The sequence below is a fragment of the Struthio camelus genome, chromosome 30 (genome assembly GCF_040807025.1).
Source record: "Struthio camelus isolate bStrCam1 chromosome 30, bStrCam1.hap1, whole genome shotgun sequence".
In the NCBI taxonomy this organism is placed as follows: domain Eukaryota; kingdom Metazoa; phylum Chordata; class Aves; order Struthioniformes; family Struthionidae; genus Struthio; species Struthio camelus.
In genome coordinates, this window is record NC_090971.1 from 3,517,213 (window position 1) to 3,533,248 (window position 16,036).

The following is a 16,036-nucleotide window of genomic DNA, read 5'->3' on the forward strand; positions in this document are numbered from 1 at the left end:
GGCAGGGCAGAAACCCCCTTTTCCCTGCGATTCTGAGCTCGCTGTTTGTCCAACGGGAACGGGAACTCTCTGTCTGTCTGTCTTGGCTGCGAAAGGTGTCTGGAGTCACCTTTCCCCTTCCGCGTGGGCACGGGGACGTGCACAGTGAAACCCTGATCGGGGGGACCCGAACCCAAAACAGCGCCGATGGTAAAGCAACTATTTCCGTCGTGTGGCGGAGCAACGTTTAAGTCTTCTTCCTTTACAGCTGCCCTGCTCTCCGAGCCCATTGGGAAGGCGTTCCACCGAAACTCAGAAAAGCCGCCGTAGCACGGGAACCGGGATGCTGGGATCAGGCCCGTTGGTGCCGCGGCTTCCCAGCAGGACGCCCGTCGCAGTCAGCGGGAGCTGGTCAGACCGATGATGAAACGAAGCGCTTCCCTCCCGCCTTTTGCCACCCGCCCCACCGCAAGATGTGTCAAATGCCTAACGGCTGGCTGGGCTAGAAACGTCCCCTAAGCTCCATCCGCGTCCCCCGCTCGCCTCATGCTCTGCACGTTTCCGTCTCTGCCCCGGTACCTTTGTCCCTAGCGGCTCCTGAAGCCCACCTCGTCGTAAATTTTTTTCTTTTCTTTTTTTCCAGCCCAGCGCTGTCATTAAAAGCACCGAACCCAACTATTTCCCAGCAAGGGTTGCCTGAATGCCAGCAGCCATAAACCTTCCCCCCGCCTCCGCGAGGCCGGGGGAACAAAAGATGAAAGCGGTCCGTCCGGGAGCCACCATGGAAACGTGGCTGGAATGCGCGGCGCCGGAAGGGCCTCGGCTGCCGTGGAAGCGCGGGAAACCGGCCGCTTTTCTGGCCGCTCGGGTTGCTCAAGGCCGTGTTAACCTTCGGCAAGGCGGGAGGTGGGAACGGTCCTCAGGCCGGGTGCTGCTGTAGGCCCCATCGCCTTTGCCCACCTGAGGAAACCCGCAGGAAGCCGATCCCTTTGGGACGCGTTGGGATCTCCCCAGCCGATTTTTGGCATGCCAGCGTCGGCTGGAGGGCCGCCCTTTCAGAAACGTCTGGGTCTGTCAGGAAGTAAAATCAGTGAGGGAGGTACCGAGAGAGCAGTTGAGGCTCCTCCAAGCCTTGATCCGAGGCAGACCTACACGACCGGTGCTCCTTCCCACGGGAGCCTGCCTGGTGGAGGAGAACAAGCATCACTTTGCCATGGCAGAGAGCAACTTCAAACAATTGTGCTCATTAGGTGGGAAGGAGGAGAAATCTCCGTTTCCCTCACCCTTTGCCCCTTCTGTTTAAGCTAGAGATGCTTCAGGACCGGGGCTCTCACTGGCCGTGACCCCTGGACAACAGGGATCCTGCGTTTGGCACTGACCCCTCTGATTATTTCTGTTGCATTGTGGCTAATTAGAAGTAATTAAGCCAAGGAGAGCCCATGGGGGATGGGAGAGAAACGATTCCACCTCAACAGAAGCCCGATTGCCGGGTCGTGCGAGAGGGTCCAGCCTTGCAAGCGGTGGTTCCTGCGCTTCATTCAATCACAGATGCTGAAATGTTTCGCTGGACCAGGCCTGCAGCCCAGCAGGCGCTTCTGGAAGGACTGGACCTCGCCTGATGCAACGCCCCTCTTTGCACTGGAGCCCTTTGCTTCTGGCTGACGTTAATACAGACGTGGAAATCCCCGGTGTTCAACACTTCACCGGTTTTCGTCTCAAGTTGGATGCGTTCAGTAGTAGCGTTGGAGGTGGACAGCGGACGAAGATGGCAGTTCACTCATCTGTTAACTTAGTCACCTCGGAAGCCCTAGCAGACACCAAAGGCTGCTCGGGCTGCTCGGAGCCTCCTCCCCAGGCACGCAAAGATTTCCCTACATGCTTAATTTCACACGCCGTGAGTAATCCTGGTACTTCAGGCCCTGGTTCTGCAGCCAGGTTTCTGCTCTACAGATCATGGTATTTCTGAAGAAAACGTCTTTGACTCTTTCTCTTGGCCCTCCGGTTTTGGAGCTAATTGATGGGCTCGCGTTGCCAAGGGCGCTTCCCAATGACAGAGCTTCCCCCCCGGTATTTTTTTGGGAGCGCTAAGGAAGGGGACGGACAAGTCGTAGGCGTTCCCGCTGCGGTGCTGGACGAGGTGGTTTCCCTCATCCAGAGGTCTCCAGGCCTGAAGCAGAGCTGGCGGAGAGGGACGTGGGGCTGCTCCTCACCGGAGGAGCTCCTGGGCCTTGTCTCTGCCCCGCTCCCTAGATAAATTGGGGATCTCCTCAGCGGTGGCAAGCTGACCGGGCTAAGGCTCCTAAAGGTTGGGGGTGGGGGTTTTTTGTTTTGTTTTTGTTTTCCCTCCTAATATTAAAAAAGACTTGAGCTGGAGAGCTGCGCGAGAGCTTTGCGCGGGGCAGCAGACCGACGGAAAGCGAGCCCGAGTGCTACGCGCTCAGCGACGTCCACCAGCGCAAACGCCACCGGCCTCGGTGAGGTTTGGCCCGGGACAAAACGATGCATTCATGCAAAACTTTGCAAAACCAGGGCCTAAATTTTAACCCGTTTGCAGGGTAGGGAGATAAGGCTACGTTATCGCAAATGGTAGTGGGACTATTTAAGATATTTAATATAACCACGGCGGTGGGATCACGCAACAAGACTCGCTGGGGCTGGATGTTTCCCGGGTCGTAGCCTCTACCGGTCCTCCAAAGTCACTTGTAACGGGGGTTGTCGGGGGTTTTGTTTTGTTGTTTTAAGTATTTGGAGGGTTTTGCACCAAGGGGAAGGCGGTTGCGCGGGCAGAGGAGGGGGGAAATAAGATATTATTTTGCAAGAAGACCTGGCTGGGTAATTACCCTGCGCCGCCCTCCCCCTGGGCAGCAAGCAGCATCCTGCATCATTAATAAAATATTCCCCAGCACCTCGGTGGAGCAGCTGCCCCCGCAGCGACACCCAGAGCGGGGTGTGTGTGTGTGGGGGGGTTGTCGTCGGCTGTCGCTGGGTGTTGTTGTGTGTGTGTGTGTGTGTGTGTGCGCAAGGCATCGCTGCCGAGCCCCAGATCGCATCCACCGCCGTGGGGGGGTGGCGGAGGGAGGGAGCGACTGAATTTTTCAAACACAAACAACCGCACGGGGCAGGGGCCGCCTCGGCCGCGCCGCTCCGCACCGCTCCGCACCGCCGCTCCGCACCGCGCCGCTCCGCACCGCGCCGCTCCCTCCTCCTCCCTCTTTTTTGCTTTTTTTTTTTTTTGCTTTTTTTTTTTTTTTTTTTTGCTAATCCTCGCCGGGCTTTGGCTCCCAAACTTCATCCTCCCCCCCCCCTTTCCCTCCCTCCCTCCCTCCCTCCTCCTCCTCCTCCTCCTCCTCCTCCTCCCCTGCCCGCCCCCCGCGCCCGGCAGCCGGGAGGAGCCGCCAGCCAAGATGTCCCGGTCCAACCGGCAGAAGGAATACAAATGCGGGGACCTGGTGTTTGCCAAGATGAAGGGCTACCCGCACTGGCCTGCCCGGGTAAGGCGCCGCGGTGAGGGGCGGCGGCGGGGGCCGCTGCCCGCGCTCCCCTTCGCGCCGCATCCAACTTTCCGGGCGCCCCTTATATAACGCCGCTTCGGCCCCGAAAGAGCGTGGAAAAGTTTGGGGGGGGGGGGCTTTTCCAGCGGGGGGAGGGGGGAAAGCGGGAGGGGGGCGGGCAGCACTTAAAAAAAATATATATTTATTTTTAATATCTATCCGCCCGCACACCCCCGTTGGAAACAATGCGCCGCACTTCCCCTCTCTTTTTTATTATTATTATTATTATTATTATTATTAATTATTATTTTTCGCTGTTCGAGGCGGAGCAAGGAGGCAGGTGGGGCGGGCGGGCGGGGGGGGTCACCTGTGGGAGCCTGGCGTTTGGGCCCGGCTGCCGTGGGGGGCTCGGGAGGAGACGTGGAGGTGTCGGGGGAGGGGGGGGAAGGTCCGGACCCCCGTGGGCTGCGCTCGGGGGTGAATCGCCGACGCCGGTTTTAGCAGTCAGTGCGCGCAGGCGGTCGCAGCTTGATCGCGCACGGCTCGGCCGGGGCACACGTGTGCGCACACACGCACCGCCCGCGGCTGCCGCCTTCCTCCTCGCTTCCCCCCCCCCCCACCACCCCTCGATTTATTGTGTGTGGGGTTTTTTTTTTTTTTCTTCCTCCCCCCCCTCCTTTCCCCCCCCCCCTTTTTTTAATTTCGCACCCGGCTAAATAAGCGGGCGGCTGAAGGCGAAGTTTCCCACGCAGCTCGCTGGGCTGCAGCCGAGGAAAGAGGGATGCGATGCCGCCAAGCACGTGGGCTCGTCCCTCGTGGGGCCGCGAGTTTGGCAAGCCCGGCCTTTCTGCCCACAGCTCGGCCACCGCCGAGCGGTATTCCTGTTCGTTTCGGGTGGGTTTTTTTTCCCCCCCTCCCCCTTTTCTTTTTCCCGTGGGTAAAAGCGCGAGTCCTGACGCTCGTCCCCTGCAGATTTTCTTGCAGGGCCTGGACACCCCCCCCACCCCGCCACCGCCGCCGTGTCCGCTCAGCTCCCGGGTTTCGGGGTCTCCGCAGCCGACGCCGGGGCCTTGCTCCTCGTCCCTCGCCGGAGTTAGCGCTCCGGTTGTGAAACGTTTCCAGGGTTTCTCGCGCCCTTTCCAGCCGGCGGGATACCTAAGCGGGTCCCCTGCGCCCTGCGGCCGGCTCCCCTGCGGCCTTAGGACTCGCTTGGGACCAGCTGCCGAACGGGGAGGCGCGCAAAGAGCCGGCGCTCGCCGGCACCTTGATTATTATTATTAATTATTATTTTTTCTCGCTGTTATTTTTATTAAATCACTGCGATGTGTTTAGGTCTTTGCAGGGACGGGGCAGGTCCCGAGGCCTGCAGGGCGGCGGGGGCTGCCGGGAGCAGGTGTGCAGCCGACATCCGGGTGCCGGGAACGGCGCCGGCTCGCGTCCCGGTTGGCGAGGAAAAGGGGCATCGCAGCATCCAGCTGGGGGGGTGGCGAAGAGGGCGATCTCCCCTGGCGGGACTCGTCGAGACCCTTTCGGGCCTCACCCCGACCGGAGCGGAGGCGCGGGAGCCGCTTCCCGGCGGCTTCTTTAAGACGTGGAGGCCGAGCCGGGCGGCCGCGGCGGAGGGGCGTGGGGAGGCTGGCGCTCCGGCAGCCGCCGCTGGTTATTTTTAAGCGGTTGATGATGCAGTTTAAAATTTCCTTGGAGTGTTTTTTCCTTCCCCCCCCACCTCCGGCAGCCCGGACACGGCCCGGCTGCAAATCCCGGTGCGAGGGAGCCGGGGAGGAACCGCGGGACCCCCCCACCACCACCTCCCGCCGCCCCTTCCCTACCCCGCGCCGGGCTGCAGGACTTTTGTTTGGTTTATAAGGTTTTTGGCGGCCAGGCCGGAGAGGGGGTGGGGAGGCGAAGGGGAGGCGTCGGGATTTGGCTCTGGCCTCCGAACGCGCGTTCGGAAAGCGGCTTTCGCTGCGAGGAGGAGCCAGGGGGATCGCTGGGAAGCGCGGCGGCCCCCCCCCCCCCGGCCGCTTCGAGCCCCGTGTTTCCCCCCCCCCAACCCCGAAACCCCATCTTTTGGCTGCGCGACGGAGGGCCAAGCAGCGGGTGCAACAACATAAGCTCCGTTCGGGGCCGCCGATCCGAGGCGCCCGAGCTGCCCTTCGTCCGGGTGCCGGCGGCGGCCGGCTCCCCAAAACGCGCCGGGGACCAGGCGTCCGGAGCATCCGCAGGGGCCGAACGCCCCTGCCCTTCCTCCGGTGCTTAATCCCACCGGGCTGGGTTTGCCCGGGACGAAGCGGGTGCTCTGACGAAACCCTATAGCCGGCTGCGTTTGGCGTTTCGCCGGGATATTTGTTTCCGACGGCCGGAATACGCGCCAGGTGTGGCCGGCGACGGAAAGGACGCACAAGCCCAAGCGGATAAACGGAGGCGAAAGAGCAGGGGAGAGGCGATAGCGCGGGCCTGCGCTGGCCGATTGGGGTTATTTACCCGCCTCGGAGGCGGCCCGCTCGGCCCCGCTGCTTTGTTTTATCTGTTAGAGAAGCCTTGAGGGCAGCCCCAAACGGTCCCCGCGCTGCGGAGGGGCCGAACCCGGAGGGGAAACTGAGGCAGCAAGCGGGGAAAGGAGGCTGCGCTAGGAAGCGGGCTTTCCCGGGCTCTCTTTTTCTGGCTTTCCGAGCTGTTTGGGGACGGGGGCGAGAGGAGAGCCCCGGATGGGCACCCGCAGCCACCCCCGCTGCTGCAGCGGGGGGGTCTCGGGCTCCGGTGGCCGGGCGTTTCGGCGGGGGTCGGAGGGCTCCGCGCCGCCGTGCCGGACCTCGCTCCCGGCGTCGCGTTGCTCCGGGCACCCGTTGCAAAGTTCAAGCGCGGAGGTTGGGTGCAGAGTCCGCGCTGGGGTGCGTGCCCGCGGCTTCCCGGTCCCCGGGGCGCCCGCCTTGTCCCTGCCGGGGGCCCCGGCCCGGCCTCGCTCTTGTTTTCGGTTTTTCCCCCCCCCTCCCTTTTTTTTTTTTTTTTTTGCCCCGCAGTTTCCCGCCGGCCGGGAAAGGGCCTTGCTGCAGCACGCGGCAGGGACGGACCAAACTCCGGCCTCGCTGGCGTGACCCCCCCCCACCGCCCCGCTCCGAGAGTTTTTGGGTTTTTTTTTCTTTTTTCTGATAGGTTTTGCAGCTCCTGCCCGCGCTGCGGTGCGCGCGCTGGCGGCCCGTGGCAGGGTATCTCGGTCCCGTTATCTCGCCGTGCCTCCGTTTCCCCGTCTGCCCGGGGAGATAGAGATGCTGCATCCTTTCCTAGGAGGACGGAGGTTTGGGTGAAGAGCGGCCAGATAAGGGGAGGGGGAGGCGTTCGCCGGGGACTGGCTGAGCGTTGGACGCCGGCCGCTGCGTCGCCCTTTGCGGGATAAAATAAAGCTCGACTTCAAAGACCCTTTTTGAGCAGGTTTGGGGTGGGGGGGGTGGTCCGGAGAGCCCGCGCTACGGCAGCGACCGCGTCCTCATCCGCGATGGGATGCTCGGCCGTTCTCCGGGGCCGTTTAATCGCCATCAAGGCCACCCGGCTCCTAAAAGCATCCGCGCAGCGGCGGGAGGAGACGGCGGGAGCGCGCGCGCGGGGGCTGCCGGCGTTTTGGCCGCCAACGCCGGGAGCGAGTCGAGGAAAGGGCCGCCCGGAGCGCAGCATTTCCCGCGGCCTCGCCGGGAGCCGGCCGCTGCTCTGATTCCCGTTTTCTCCGGGGATGGAGCTCCATCCTTGCGGCCTCGCGCGTGCCCGGCCGCCGGCGCGACGTCTCCCGCCGGCCCCCCGCCGACTTGGCCCTTCCCGGGAGGAGAAACTGAGGCTCCGCGAGCCCGAGGGCGGCGGTGACTTAGCAAAGGTCGTGCCATGAGTCAGCAGCAGGCTGGGAATAGGACCCAGGCGTCCGGGCTCCCGGCGCTGGCGGGTTTATCCTCTCACCTTTCTACCCAGCAACAAGCCGCGCGCGCGCCGAGACCCCCGCCTGCTTTCTCTCTAGGCTCCTTCCACCTTCCTTTGAGGCTTTCTCGGGGAATTTATGGCTGCGTTAGCACTGGCTGAAATGGGGGGGTTATTTTTAGAAGCTATAAAAAGCAGCCGGAGCCGCTTTCGCTCTATTCCCGCGTGGGGCGGAGGGGATATTCGCGCTTCGAGCTCAGCCAAACAGCATCTGCCGGCAGGGCCGGGGGCGAGGACCGGTGCCGGCTCGTCGCTGCGGGCGCGCGCCGGCCCCGCGTCCTCCGGCCCGGCAGCGCCGGGGGAATTTCCCTCCCAATCCGCGTGAAAACGGGGTGCGTGGGGCCGGCCGGGGGCCCGGCGAGCGTCGGGGTGTTTGCTCGCCGGCGTTGCCCGTTTCTGTTGGTTTTCTCCTCCCGGCCAGGCGAGCCGAGGCGCTGAGCGAGGCTCCCGCCAGCGTCTCCGGCCGCAGCCGTTCCCCCACGGCCGGCATTCCTCCAGCACGCGGTCCGGACCGCGAATTTGCTGAGCTAAATATGTCTGAGCCAGTCTAGACAAGAGCTTAGGGCGGCCGGGGCAGCACCAGCCCTCGGCTGTCCTCTCGCGGTGCCCGGGATGCTGTCGCCGGTTTGGAAACAAGGATGTGACTTTGGGGGGACCGGGGCCGGGCCGGAGAAAGGGAATTGCCCCGCTGAGCTCGTCCTAATGCCGGCTTGGTTGCAATAGTTATTATTAGCTGTCATTTTTTGCCCACGACGTTGGCGGCTGGTGGGTACGTTCCCGAGGGATGAACCCGTTCCTTCCTGCCCAGGCGCCGTCAGCAGGTCGGACGCGGCGTCCCAGAGACGCCCGTGTCCGGTGACGGGGCTCACGGTAGCCACGGGCCGCTGCCTGCCCTGGGTTGGAGCGGCATGGGAGCCGGGGCTCCCCCCTGCCCGGCTCTGACCCGGTTCTTTGCGTCCACCAGATTGACGAGATGCCGGAAGCTGCAGTCAAATCCTCCTCCAATAAATACCAAGTCTTCTTCTTCGGGACCCACGAAACGTGAGTTGGGCTCCAGCGCGGGCGCGCGGGAGACGGGGCCTGCCGGGCAAACCTCACTGCTTCTCCCCACCTACCCCCGAGCAGGGCATTCCTGGGCCCCAAGGACCTCTTCCCCTACGAAGAATGCAAGGAGAAGTTTGGGAAACCCAACAAAAGGAAAGGGTTCAGCGAAGGTTTGTGGGAGATTGAGAACAACCCAACCGTCAAAGCCTCCGGCTACCAGGTGGGTCACCAGCCCGACGGCGTGGTCCTCCCCGGCCGGCTCCTTCCCCCCGTCCTCCTCGGCCGGGTCGGCCGTTCGCCCCGTAACATCTCGCGTCCCCTCCGCAGCCCACCCAGAAGAAGACCTGCGCGGAGGACGCCGAGCCGGAGCGGGAGCCGGAGGGCGACGGGGAGAAGAAGGGCAACGCGGAAGGCAGCAGCGACGAGGAGGGCAAGCTGGTGATCGACGAGCAGTCCAAGGAGAAGAACGAGAAAGCCGGGATCAAGAGGAAAGCAGAAGATGCCTTGGAGGTAGGGGGAGGTGGCAGCAGGGGGCCATGGGGGGTACGCCGAGGCTTTTGGGGAGCACCAAGGGGGGGGCTGGGATGGGCTGAGCCGAGCTTTTTCCCCCTCCAGGACTCCCCCAAACGCACCAAGGAGGCGGAGGGGCAGGAAGGCGAGAAGAAGGTAGACAACGAAGAGGCCCCCAAGGAGGAGCAGAAGCCCAACCCGGCCGAAGGGGAGAAGGAGAAGAACAGCGACGCCAGCGGCGCGCTGGACGCCAACGAAGCCAAGCAGGAGGGCAAGGACAAGGCGGGCGCGGAGGAGGTCAGAGACCACAAGGAGAGGTGAGGGCGGTGGCGGGGCCGGCGGGAGGAGAGCCGGGGGGTCCTTCCTGCCCGCTGGCTCTGCCGGCTCGAGGGGGACGACGCGCCTCGGCGGCGGCAGGCTCGTAACCGGGCGTCCGTCTCTCTTCTCGGCTTCTTCGCAGCCCGTAGCGGCCTCGGCGGCGAGCTGATCTCCCGGCCTGCTCCTTCCCCGCTGGGGCTCCCCGGGTGCTGAACCACGTCGCCCTCGTCGGCTCGTCACGTCCGCGACTCCGGCAACCGAGAAAACAACCGAGGAGATTTAAAAAAAAAAACAAAAAACGAAAAAAAAACAAAAAAAAGAGAGAGAGAGAGAGAGAGAGAGAAGGGAGGGGGGGGAAAAGAAATTAAAAAAAAAAAAAAAAAAAGAGAGAAATGAAGAGAAACCCGGTCACACGAACCCCTGAACCGACCCGCATCTCCCGGCCCCGCCGCCGCGGGGCGCATGCTTTGTATTAGTGATTTCTAGGGGGCTGCTCAGTTGATTTGAAATAATAAAAAAAGCGATTCATGCCTTTTTAAAAGCGCTCCCGCCCCGCGTCTCCCTCCCCAGGGCCCCGGGCGGGCCGAGGAGGGGCAGGGAGGCAGACGGCGGTGGTGGCGGGGTGGGGGGGACGGACGCGGACACGGTTTTTTGAGTGTTTTTTTTTGTTTGTTTTTTAAAGATTTCCTCTTAAAAAAATAATAACGGGCTGCGAGGAAGCGAGTGCCACGCAGGGCTCGGGAGGCCGAGTAGAAAATGGAGGCCTGGCCGGTCGCCAGCCCCGAGGCCGGACTACATCTCCCAGCCGCCTCGGGCTCGCCGGGCCCGGCTGCCCCCTCCACCTCCGCCGGGAAGGGCCGAGGCCGAGCCCGGCCCCGAGCAGGGCGGTGAGGGGCGGCCCCGCGCCGCCATTGCCTCCGTGCGGGACTACAGCTCCCGGCGTGCCCCGGGGCGGGTGCGGGACTACAGCTCCCGGCGTGCCCCGGGGCAGGGCGGCCGCTCCCGGCAGGCGTGGCGGCGGCTTTGTGTGTGGTGGTGGTTGGGGGAGGGACTACAACTCCCAGGGTGCTTTGCGGCCTCCCTGTCTGCCGCCTTCGGCGGGACTACACGTCCCGGCGTGCACCGCTTCCCCCTTCCCCCCCCCCGTGTGTGAGGCGCGGCAGAGGCCGGGGGACGACGAGGTGAGAGGGGTGCGGGGGGGGCGATCAGGCGTCCCGGGGGGGGGGGTCTGGGCCGCCTTCCCGGGGGAGGGGGGGGGCGCTCTACAGGACGCCTGGGTCCCCTTCTCGGGGAGGGGGGGCTCTACAGGACGCCTGGGCCTCTTTCCGGGGGGGAGGCACTGCGAGGGATGGGGGGAGGGAGGCTCTGCAGGACGCCTGGGCCCCCTTTCTGAGGGAGGAGGGGGCTCTGCAGGACGCCTGGGCCCACTCTCGGAGGGGGAGGGGGCTGTGCAGGATGCCTGGGCCCCCTTTCTGGAGGGGCACTGCAAGGGATGGGGGGAGGGGGCTCTGCAGGACACCTGGGCCCACTCTCGGAGGGGGAGGGGGCTGTGCAGGATGCCTGGGCCCCCTTTCTGGGGGGGCACTGCAAGGGATGGGGGGAGGGGGCTCTGCAGGACACCTGGGTCCCCAGCAGGCGCATTACAAGGGAGGTGCAGAGGCGGCGGGGGGGGGTGCAGGACTCCTGGGTCCCCGCCCTGACGCCCGGGCACCCCCCCGGCCCAGCCCGTGCCCGCCGCCATGCGCCTCTCGGCCCTGCTGCCCATGGCGGCCCAGCTGAAGTTGCCGCGCGACTACCGCCACGGCACCTGGCCCCCCGACTCGGCCGCGGCCCGGCAGAGGAACCCCCCGGGGCGCCGGCGCAAGAAGATCTTCGTGGAGCCCATCAGCAAGGAAGACTGGAAGGTGTTTCGGGGTGACACGGTGAGTCACCCAGCGGCGTCCGCCCGAGGCTCCTTGAGGAGGTGGCCCGAGCTGGGGCCCTTGGCTGGGAGCTGTCCCTGCCGCCTCTGACCTGCTCTTCTCGGTGCCAGGTCCAAGTCCTGACCGGGAAGGACGCAGGAAAGCAGGCGATGGTGACGCAGGTGGTGCGAGCCCGCAACTGGGTTGTTGTGGAAGGCTTGAATACGGTGAGGTTTGAACACGGGAGCACCCCCAGCGTAAGGCGAGGTCCCGGCTGCCGTACGCTCCATGCCCGGGCTCCATGCTCGTCCGGGCAGAGTGACGCCTGCGCGTTTTGGGGTGCCTGGGTGGGCACGGGGCTGCGCAGGGTGTCCATAACCACTGTCACCGTCCCCCAGCATTACCGCTACATCAACAGAATGGCCAAGTACCCTGCGACGTACATCGCCAGCGAAGCGCCCCTGCTGCTCAGCCAGATCTCCCTGGTGGACCCCGAAGACAGGTAACCACCGCGGCAGAGCCGTGACACCCTCCGTGCTGCGGGGCCGGGTGGGTGAGGGAGCCGTGGCTGCGTCCCGGCACAGATCTCCGCGCTCTCCCATGCCAGGAAGCCGACGGAGGTGGAGTGGCGGTACACGGAGGAGGGCGAGCGGGTCCGCGTCTCCCTGCGCAGCGGCCGGATCATCCCCACGCCCCTGCGACACCGCCGGGATGGCATCGTCCCCGAGCAGTGGATAGGTGAGGGGTGAGAGGGGGCTCGCGGCTCGGCATGATGCCGGCTCCCTCTCACCGAGGGACTCCGAGGCACTCAGCGCCGTCCCCTTCGCTGTGAGCAGACGGTCCGAAGGACACGTCTGTGGAAGACGCGCTGGACAAGACGTACGTGCCGTCCCTGAAGACCTTTGAGGAGGAGATCATGGATGCGATGGGCATCGTGGAGACGCGCAGGGCCAAGAAATCCTACTGGTATTAACAGCCCTGGTTGGGGACGGGAGGAAAAGCGAAACGCGCGCCGGGGCTGTGGTCTGGGCCCCTGGGCAGCAGCTTGCAATAAAAACATCCCTTCTTTTACACGGCTGCAGTATGCGGTGGTTTTGAGACCACTTCCAGCCAAGCTAGGAGAGGGCAGGAGTCCCAGGTATCCCAAGCCTGGTCCTCCTGCCCACAGCACTCAGCCCACGCTCCCTCCCTGTTCGCTCCGTCTGAGCCATGTGCTGTAGAAAACCAGCCTTTATTGTAACAAAGACGAGGTCCGAGCTGCACCTTGCAGCCCTTGTCCCCCACCAGCCTTCGCCTCCCCTCCCCGTGCACGCGGGAGGAGGGTGACGGCTTTTGGGGCATGGCGTTCCCCTGCAGTCCGAGCGGGTCACAGCGCTGCGAAATAACCTCGCGAGGCCGCGAGGGAGCCGGCGCAGGGCGCAAGCGCTCCCGTGGTGATGGGGACGGTGGCACGCCGAGGTGGGACGCGCCAGCGTCCCGCCTGCTGCGCTCCGGGGTGCGGTTCCAGACCCAAAACGGGGACGCTCGGCCTTTCCTGGCAGCTGTGGTGCAGCTCAGCCCTGGCTTTGCTCCTCCGTGGACGGCTCTGCCTGGGGGCAGCTTGGTGGTGATCCTCCCGGTGGGGCCACGTCCTCGTCGTCGCCGCTGTCCTCGTCGTCGCCGCTGTCCTCGTCGTCGCCGCTGTCCTCATCCAGGGCCGACAGCACCGGGCCCAGGGGGCACTTGGCAGCCACCAGCACCAGGTTGCGCGGGGAGAACCGAGGGTCAAAGAGGGGGATCAGGGCGCACTGGAAACCTGCGGGGAGAGGCAGGGTCGGTGGTGGCAGCACCCCTGCCCGCACCCTGCAGCCCCGGCACCCACCTTGCTCTCGCAGGTAGAGCAAGCGGTCGAGCAGGATGAGGGTCTCCACCAGCGGCGCCAGCAGCAGCGCCAGGCTGAAGAAGGCCACCACCCTCTGCCCCTGCCGCAGCATGGCCCGTACGGCCTCCGAGTCCAGCTGGAAGGCGGCCGGGTCAAGCCCCACGCGGGGCAGCCCCAGCTGGGCGTACCTGCGGGGACGAAGCGGGTCAAGCCGGGGCCGAATGGGCCCGTTTCGGGGCGGGAGGGAGGGAGGGATGCCCGCGCTCACTCGGGGAAGCTCAGCGCGTGCGCCTTGTTCACCGTCTGCACCGCCAGGCGCTTCTTGCTGGGGTCGGCCGCCCGGATGAGGGTCTCCAGCACGGCCCGGTAGCAGTGGGTCCGCAGGGCGCCGCTGTCGGCCCGCAGCCGCCCGGCGTAGTCCTCCAGCGCGTGGCAGGCCGCTTCGCGCGCCTTGTAGGAGAGCGCGTGGCCCGGCAGCCCCGCCACCCAGGCGCTCAGCGGGTAGCCGAGAGCCGGGGAGGTGGCGGGGGACGCCGGGCGGGTGGAGAGCTTCATGTAGCAGCAAGCCACCGAGGTCAGGGCGGCCACGTGGGGGCTGCGGGCGAAGTGGCGGAGCAAGGCCACGCTGAGGTCGCCGCAGGCGTGCAGCCCCGTGAGCAGCACCCGTTCGGGGCCCCGAGACCCCAACGGGTTCGGGGGGCCGGCGGGCGGTCCCGGCTCCGGGGGCAGCAGCTCGTCGAGCCACGGCGCTCGGGGGTCCAGGCGGCCGGCTACGTGGCGCGGTCCCCGCGGGAAGAGAGGCACCTGGGCGGCGGGTGGGTTACGGTGGGCGGTGGCGGGGAGCGGGGGGACGTTCGGGACGGACCCCGTCCCCGCTGCCGGCTCGCCCTCACCTGGGCGCCGCGCGCCTGGGCTTTCCGCAGCTCCCGCAGCAGCTCCCGGTCGAAACGCTCGGCCGCCTCGACCAGGCGGCCGTCACCCTCCACGGCGGTGACGGGCAAGCCGAGGCCGAAGGCCAGGAAGCGGGAGAGGTGGCCCTGCGAGTCGGGGGACGGACGCGGCGGTCGGCGACACCGCTGCTTCCGTCGTCACCGCGCCGCCGTCCCCGCCGCCTGGTCCTACCTGCCCCGAGCCCACGTCCACCACGCGGTCGCAGCCGGCGGCCTGGCTCAGCCGCTTCACCACCTGCGGCCGGGGGAGGAAGAGGAGGGTCGGGGGCCGCTCCACGGCCGGTGCCGCGGCCGCCGGCCGCTGCCCACCTGGCCCAGGCGCCGGATCTCGTGCTGCTTTTTGGGCTTGACGTGCTTGCGGAGCAGCGGGGGCAGCGCGGCGCTCTGGCAGGGCAGGCGGCGGCGATGGCGGCGGCGGTGGTGGTGGCGGGGGAAGGCCAGCGCCTGGGCCGTCGCCTTGAAGGCCAGCAGGGAGAGCGGCCAGACGGCGGTGACGGTGGTGGCGGCGGGCTGCAGCAGCGCGGCGGCCAGGCGCGGCGCCGGCACGTCGGCCAGCGCGGCCTGCCAGGAGGGCGGCAGCCGGGCCCACAGGTCCTCGGTGAAAAACTCCTGCGGGCGGCAGGGGCAGCGGTGAGGGGCGGCGGCGGCGGCGGCGGTGGCGGCGGCGGCGACGGGGACACTCACGATGACGTAGGCGTCGAGCAGGGGCCGGTAGAGCGCCAGGACGCGGACGATGCTGGCCGCCCGCTGCTGCTCCCGCCGCAGGGGCCCCGCCATGGCGGCTGCCCCTCGCCGCGGCCTCCCGGCGCGACCGTCACCTGGCGAGGCGATGGCAGGGGGCCGTGACGCAGCCCCCCTTGGCAAGGCCGTGACATCACGGGGGCCGCGACGTCACAGGCACCGTGACATCACAGGCGCCACGACGTCACAGAGGCCATGATATAACAGGCACTGTGACATCACAGGGGTCATGACATCACAGGGGGCATGACATCACAGGGGGCATGATATAACAGGCACTGTGACATCACAGGGGCCATGATGTCACAGAGGCCATGATGTCACAGAGGCTATGCTATAACAGGCATTGTGACATCACAGGCATCATGACATCACAGGGGCCATGATGTCACAGAGGCTATGCTATAACAGGCACTGTGACATCACAGACACCACGACATCACAGGGACCATGATATCACAGAGGCTATGCTATAACAGGCACTGTGACATCACAGACACCACGACATCACAGGGACCATGATATCACAGAGGCTATGCTATAACAGGCACTGTGACATCACAGACACCACGACATCACAGGGACCATGATATCACAGAGGCTATGCTATAACAGGCACTGTGACATCACAGGCACCACAACATCACAGGGGCCATGACATCACGGAGGCCATGATATAACAGGCACTGTGACATCACAGGGACTGTGACATCACAGGGACCATGATGTCACAGAGGCTATGATATAACAGGCACTGTGACATCACAGGCACCACAACATCACAGGGGCCATGACATCACAGAGGCCATGATATCACAGGGACCATGATATCATAGGCCCATGACATCACAGGGCTGATGGCATCACAGACACTGTGACATCACAGGGCCTATGACATCACAGGCACCATGATATCACAGGGCCCATGACGTCACAGGCATTGTGACATCACAGAGGCCATGATATCCCAGGGGCCATGACTCACAGGCACCATGGCATCACGCTGCAGCCCAAGCCACCCCCTCCTCCCCAAAGAGCTGTGACATCACGCCGGGGCCTGCCACCGCCACGACATCACCTGTGATGTCAGCAGCGCGGGTTGAGCCCCCTTCGTCACCCGGCCCTACCTCCCCCCAACCCGCCCGCCGGCGGGCTAGAGCGCCCCGCCACCCGCCGCGCCCGCTCACCACCTGGCCCCTCTATGGTTCCCGCCTCAGCGCTGCGCCTGCGCACCGCCCCCTCCCCGCGCGACACGCCGCGCGCTCTCTGAGCATGCGCCAA

General features: G+C 65.4%; 3 protein-coding genes across 13 annotated transcripts; 2 read left to right on the top strand and 1 right to left on the bottom strand.

The window, feature by feature from the left end:
- The first annotated feature begins 725 nt into the window (after positions 1-725).
- HDGF (heparin binding growth factor) lies at positions 726-9,843 on the top strand. 9 transcript variants are annotated; one of them, XM_068922605.1, is made up of 6 exons: positions 726-2,453; positions 8,395-8,471; positions 8,556-8,694; positions 8,802-8,984; positions 9,090-9,281; positions 9,445-9,843. In XM_068922605.1, exons 2-6 carry the CDS (start codon positions 8,404-8,406, stop codon positions 9,469-9,471), a joined length of 609 nt encoding a protein of 202 aa, XP_068778706.1. In that variant the 5' UTR covers positions 726-2,453; positions 8,395-8,403; the 3' UTR covers positions 9,472-9,843. The 9 variants fall into 9 exon arrangements, with proteins under 9 accessions (XP_068778706.1, XP_068778703.1, XP_068778702.1 ...); XM_068922602.1 differs by lacking the exon at positions 726-2,453 and adding an exon at positions 2,925-3,470; XM_068922601.1 differs by lacking the exon at positions 726-2,453 and adding an exon at positions 2,970-3,470 and having other exon boundaries at positions 9,090-9,301.
- Positions 9,844-10,348: 505 nt separating this feature from the next.
- MRPL24 (mitochondrial ribosomal protein L24) lies at positions 10,349-12,274 on the top strand. Its single transcript, XM_068922634.1, has 6 exons — positions 10,349-10,483; positions 11,027-11,224; positions 11,335-11,430; positions 11,602-11,705; positions 11,811-11,941; positions 12,040-12,274. Exons 2-6 carry the CDS (start codon positions 11,042-11,044, stop codon positions 12,174-12,176), a joined length of 651 nt encoding a protein of 216 aa, XP_068778735.1. The 5' UTR covers positions 10,349-10,483; positions 11,027-11,041; the 3' UTR covers positions 12,177-12,274.
- A 141-nt stretch (positions 12,275-12,415) lies between these two features.
- Positions 12,416-16,017, bottom strand: METTL25B (methyltransferase like 25B). 3 transcript variants are annotated; one of them, XM_068922630.1, is made up of 8 exons: positions 15,943-16,017; positions 14,699-14,832; positions 14,324-14,623; positions 14,187-14,249; positions 13,958-14,101; positions 13,333-13,868; positions 13,065-13,252; positions 12,416-12,998 (listed from the first exon to the last, which is right to left on the bottom strand). In XM_068922630.1, exons 2-8 carry the CDS (start codon positions 14,789-14,791, stop codon positions 12,757-12,759), a joined length of 1,566 nt encoding a protein of 521 aa, XP_068778731.1. In that variant the 5' UTR covers positions 14,792-14,832; positions 15,943-16,017; the 3' UTR covers positions 12,416-12,756. The 3 variants fall into 3 exon arrangements, with proteins under 3 accessions (XP_068778731.1, XP_068778732.1, XP_068778730.1); XM_068922631.1 differs by having other exon boundaries at positions 15,946-15,992; XM_068922629.1 differs by having other exon boundaries at positions 12,628-13,252.
- Positions 16,018-16,036: the final 19 nt, after the last annotated feature.

Excerpts from the sequence above, each read along its gene's own strand:
- METTL25B (XM_068922629.1), bottom strand. The coding sequence starts at position 14,791 with ATGGCGGGGCCCCTGCGGCGGGAGCAGCAGCGGGCGGCCAGCATCGTC. Across the intron at positions 14,250-14,323 it reads AGATCCGGCGCCTGGGCCAG|GTGGTGAAGCGGCTGAGCCA; the intron begins GTGGGCAGCGGC and ends CCCCGGCCGCAG. Across the intron at positions 13,869-13,957 it reads CCCAGGCGCGCGGCGCCCAG|GTGCCTCTCTTCCCGCGGGG; the intron begins GTGAGGGCGAGC and ends CCCGCCGCCCAG.
- HDGF (XM_068922599.1), top strand. The coding sequence starts at position 4,257 with ATGCCGCCAAGCACGTGGGCTCGTCCCTCGTGGGGCCGCGAGTTTGGC. Across the intron at positions 8,472-8,555 it reads TTCTTCGGGACCCACGAAAC|GGCATTCCTGGGCCCCAAGG; the intron begins GTGAGTTGGGCT and ends ACCCCCGAGCAG. Across the intron at positions 8,985-9,089 it reads AAGCAGAAGATGCCTTGGAG|GACTCCCCCAAACGCACCAA; the intron begins GTAGGGGGAGGT and ends TTCCCCCTCCAG.
- MRPL24 (XM_068922634.1), top strand. The coding sequence starts at position 11,042 with ATGCGCCTCTCGGCCCTGCTGCCCATGGCGGCCCAGCTGAAGTTGCCG. Across the intron at positions 11,431-11,601 it reads TTGTGGAAGGCTTGAATACG|CATTACCGCTACATCAACAG; the intron begins GTGAGGTTTGAA and ends ACCGTCCCCCAG. Across the intron at positions 11,706-11,810 it reads CTGGTGGACCCCGAAGACAG|GAAGCCGACGGAGGTGGAGT; the intron begins GTAACCACCGCG and ends CTCCCATGCCAG.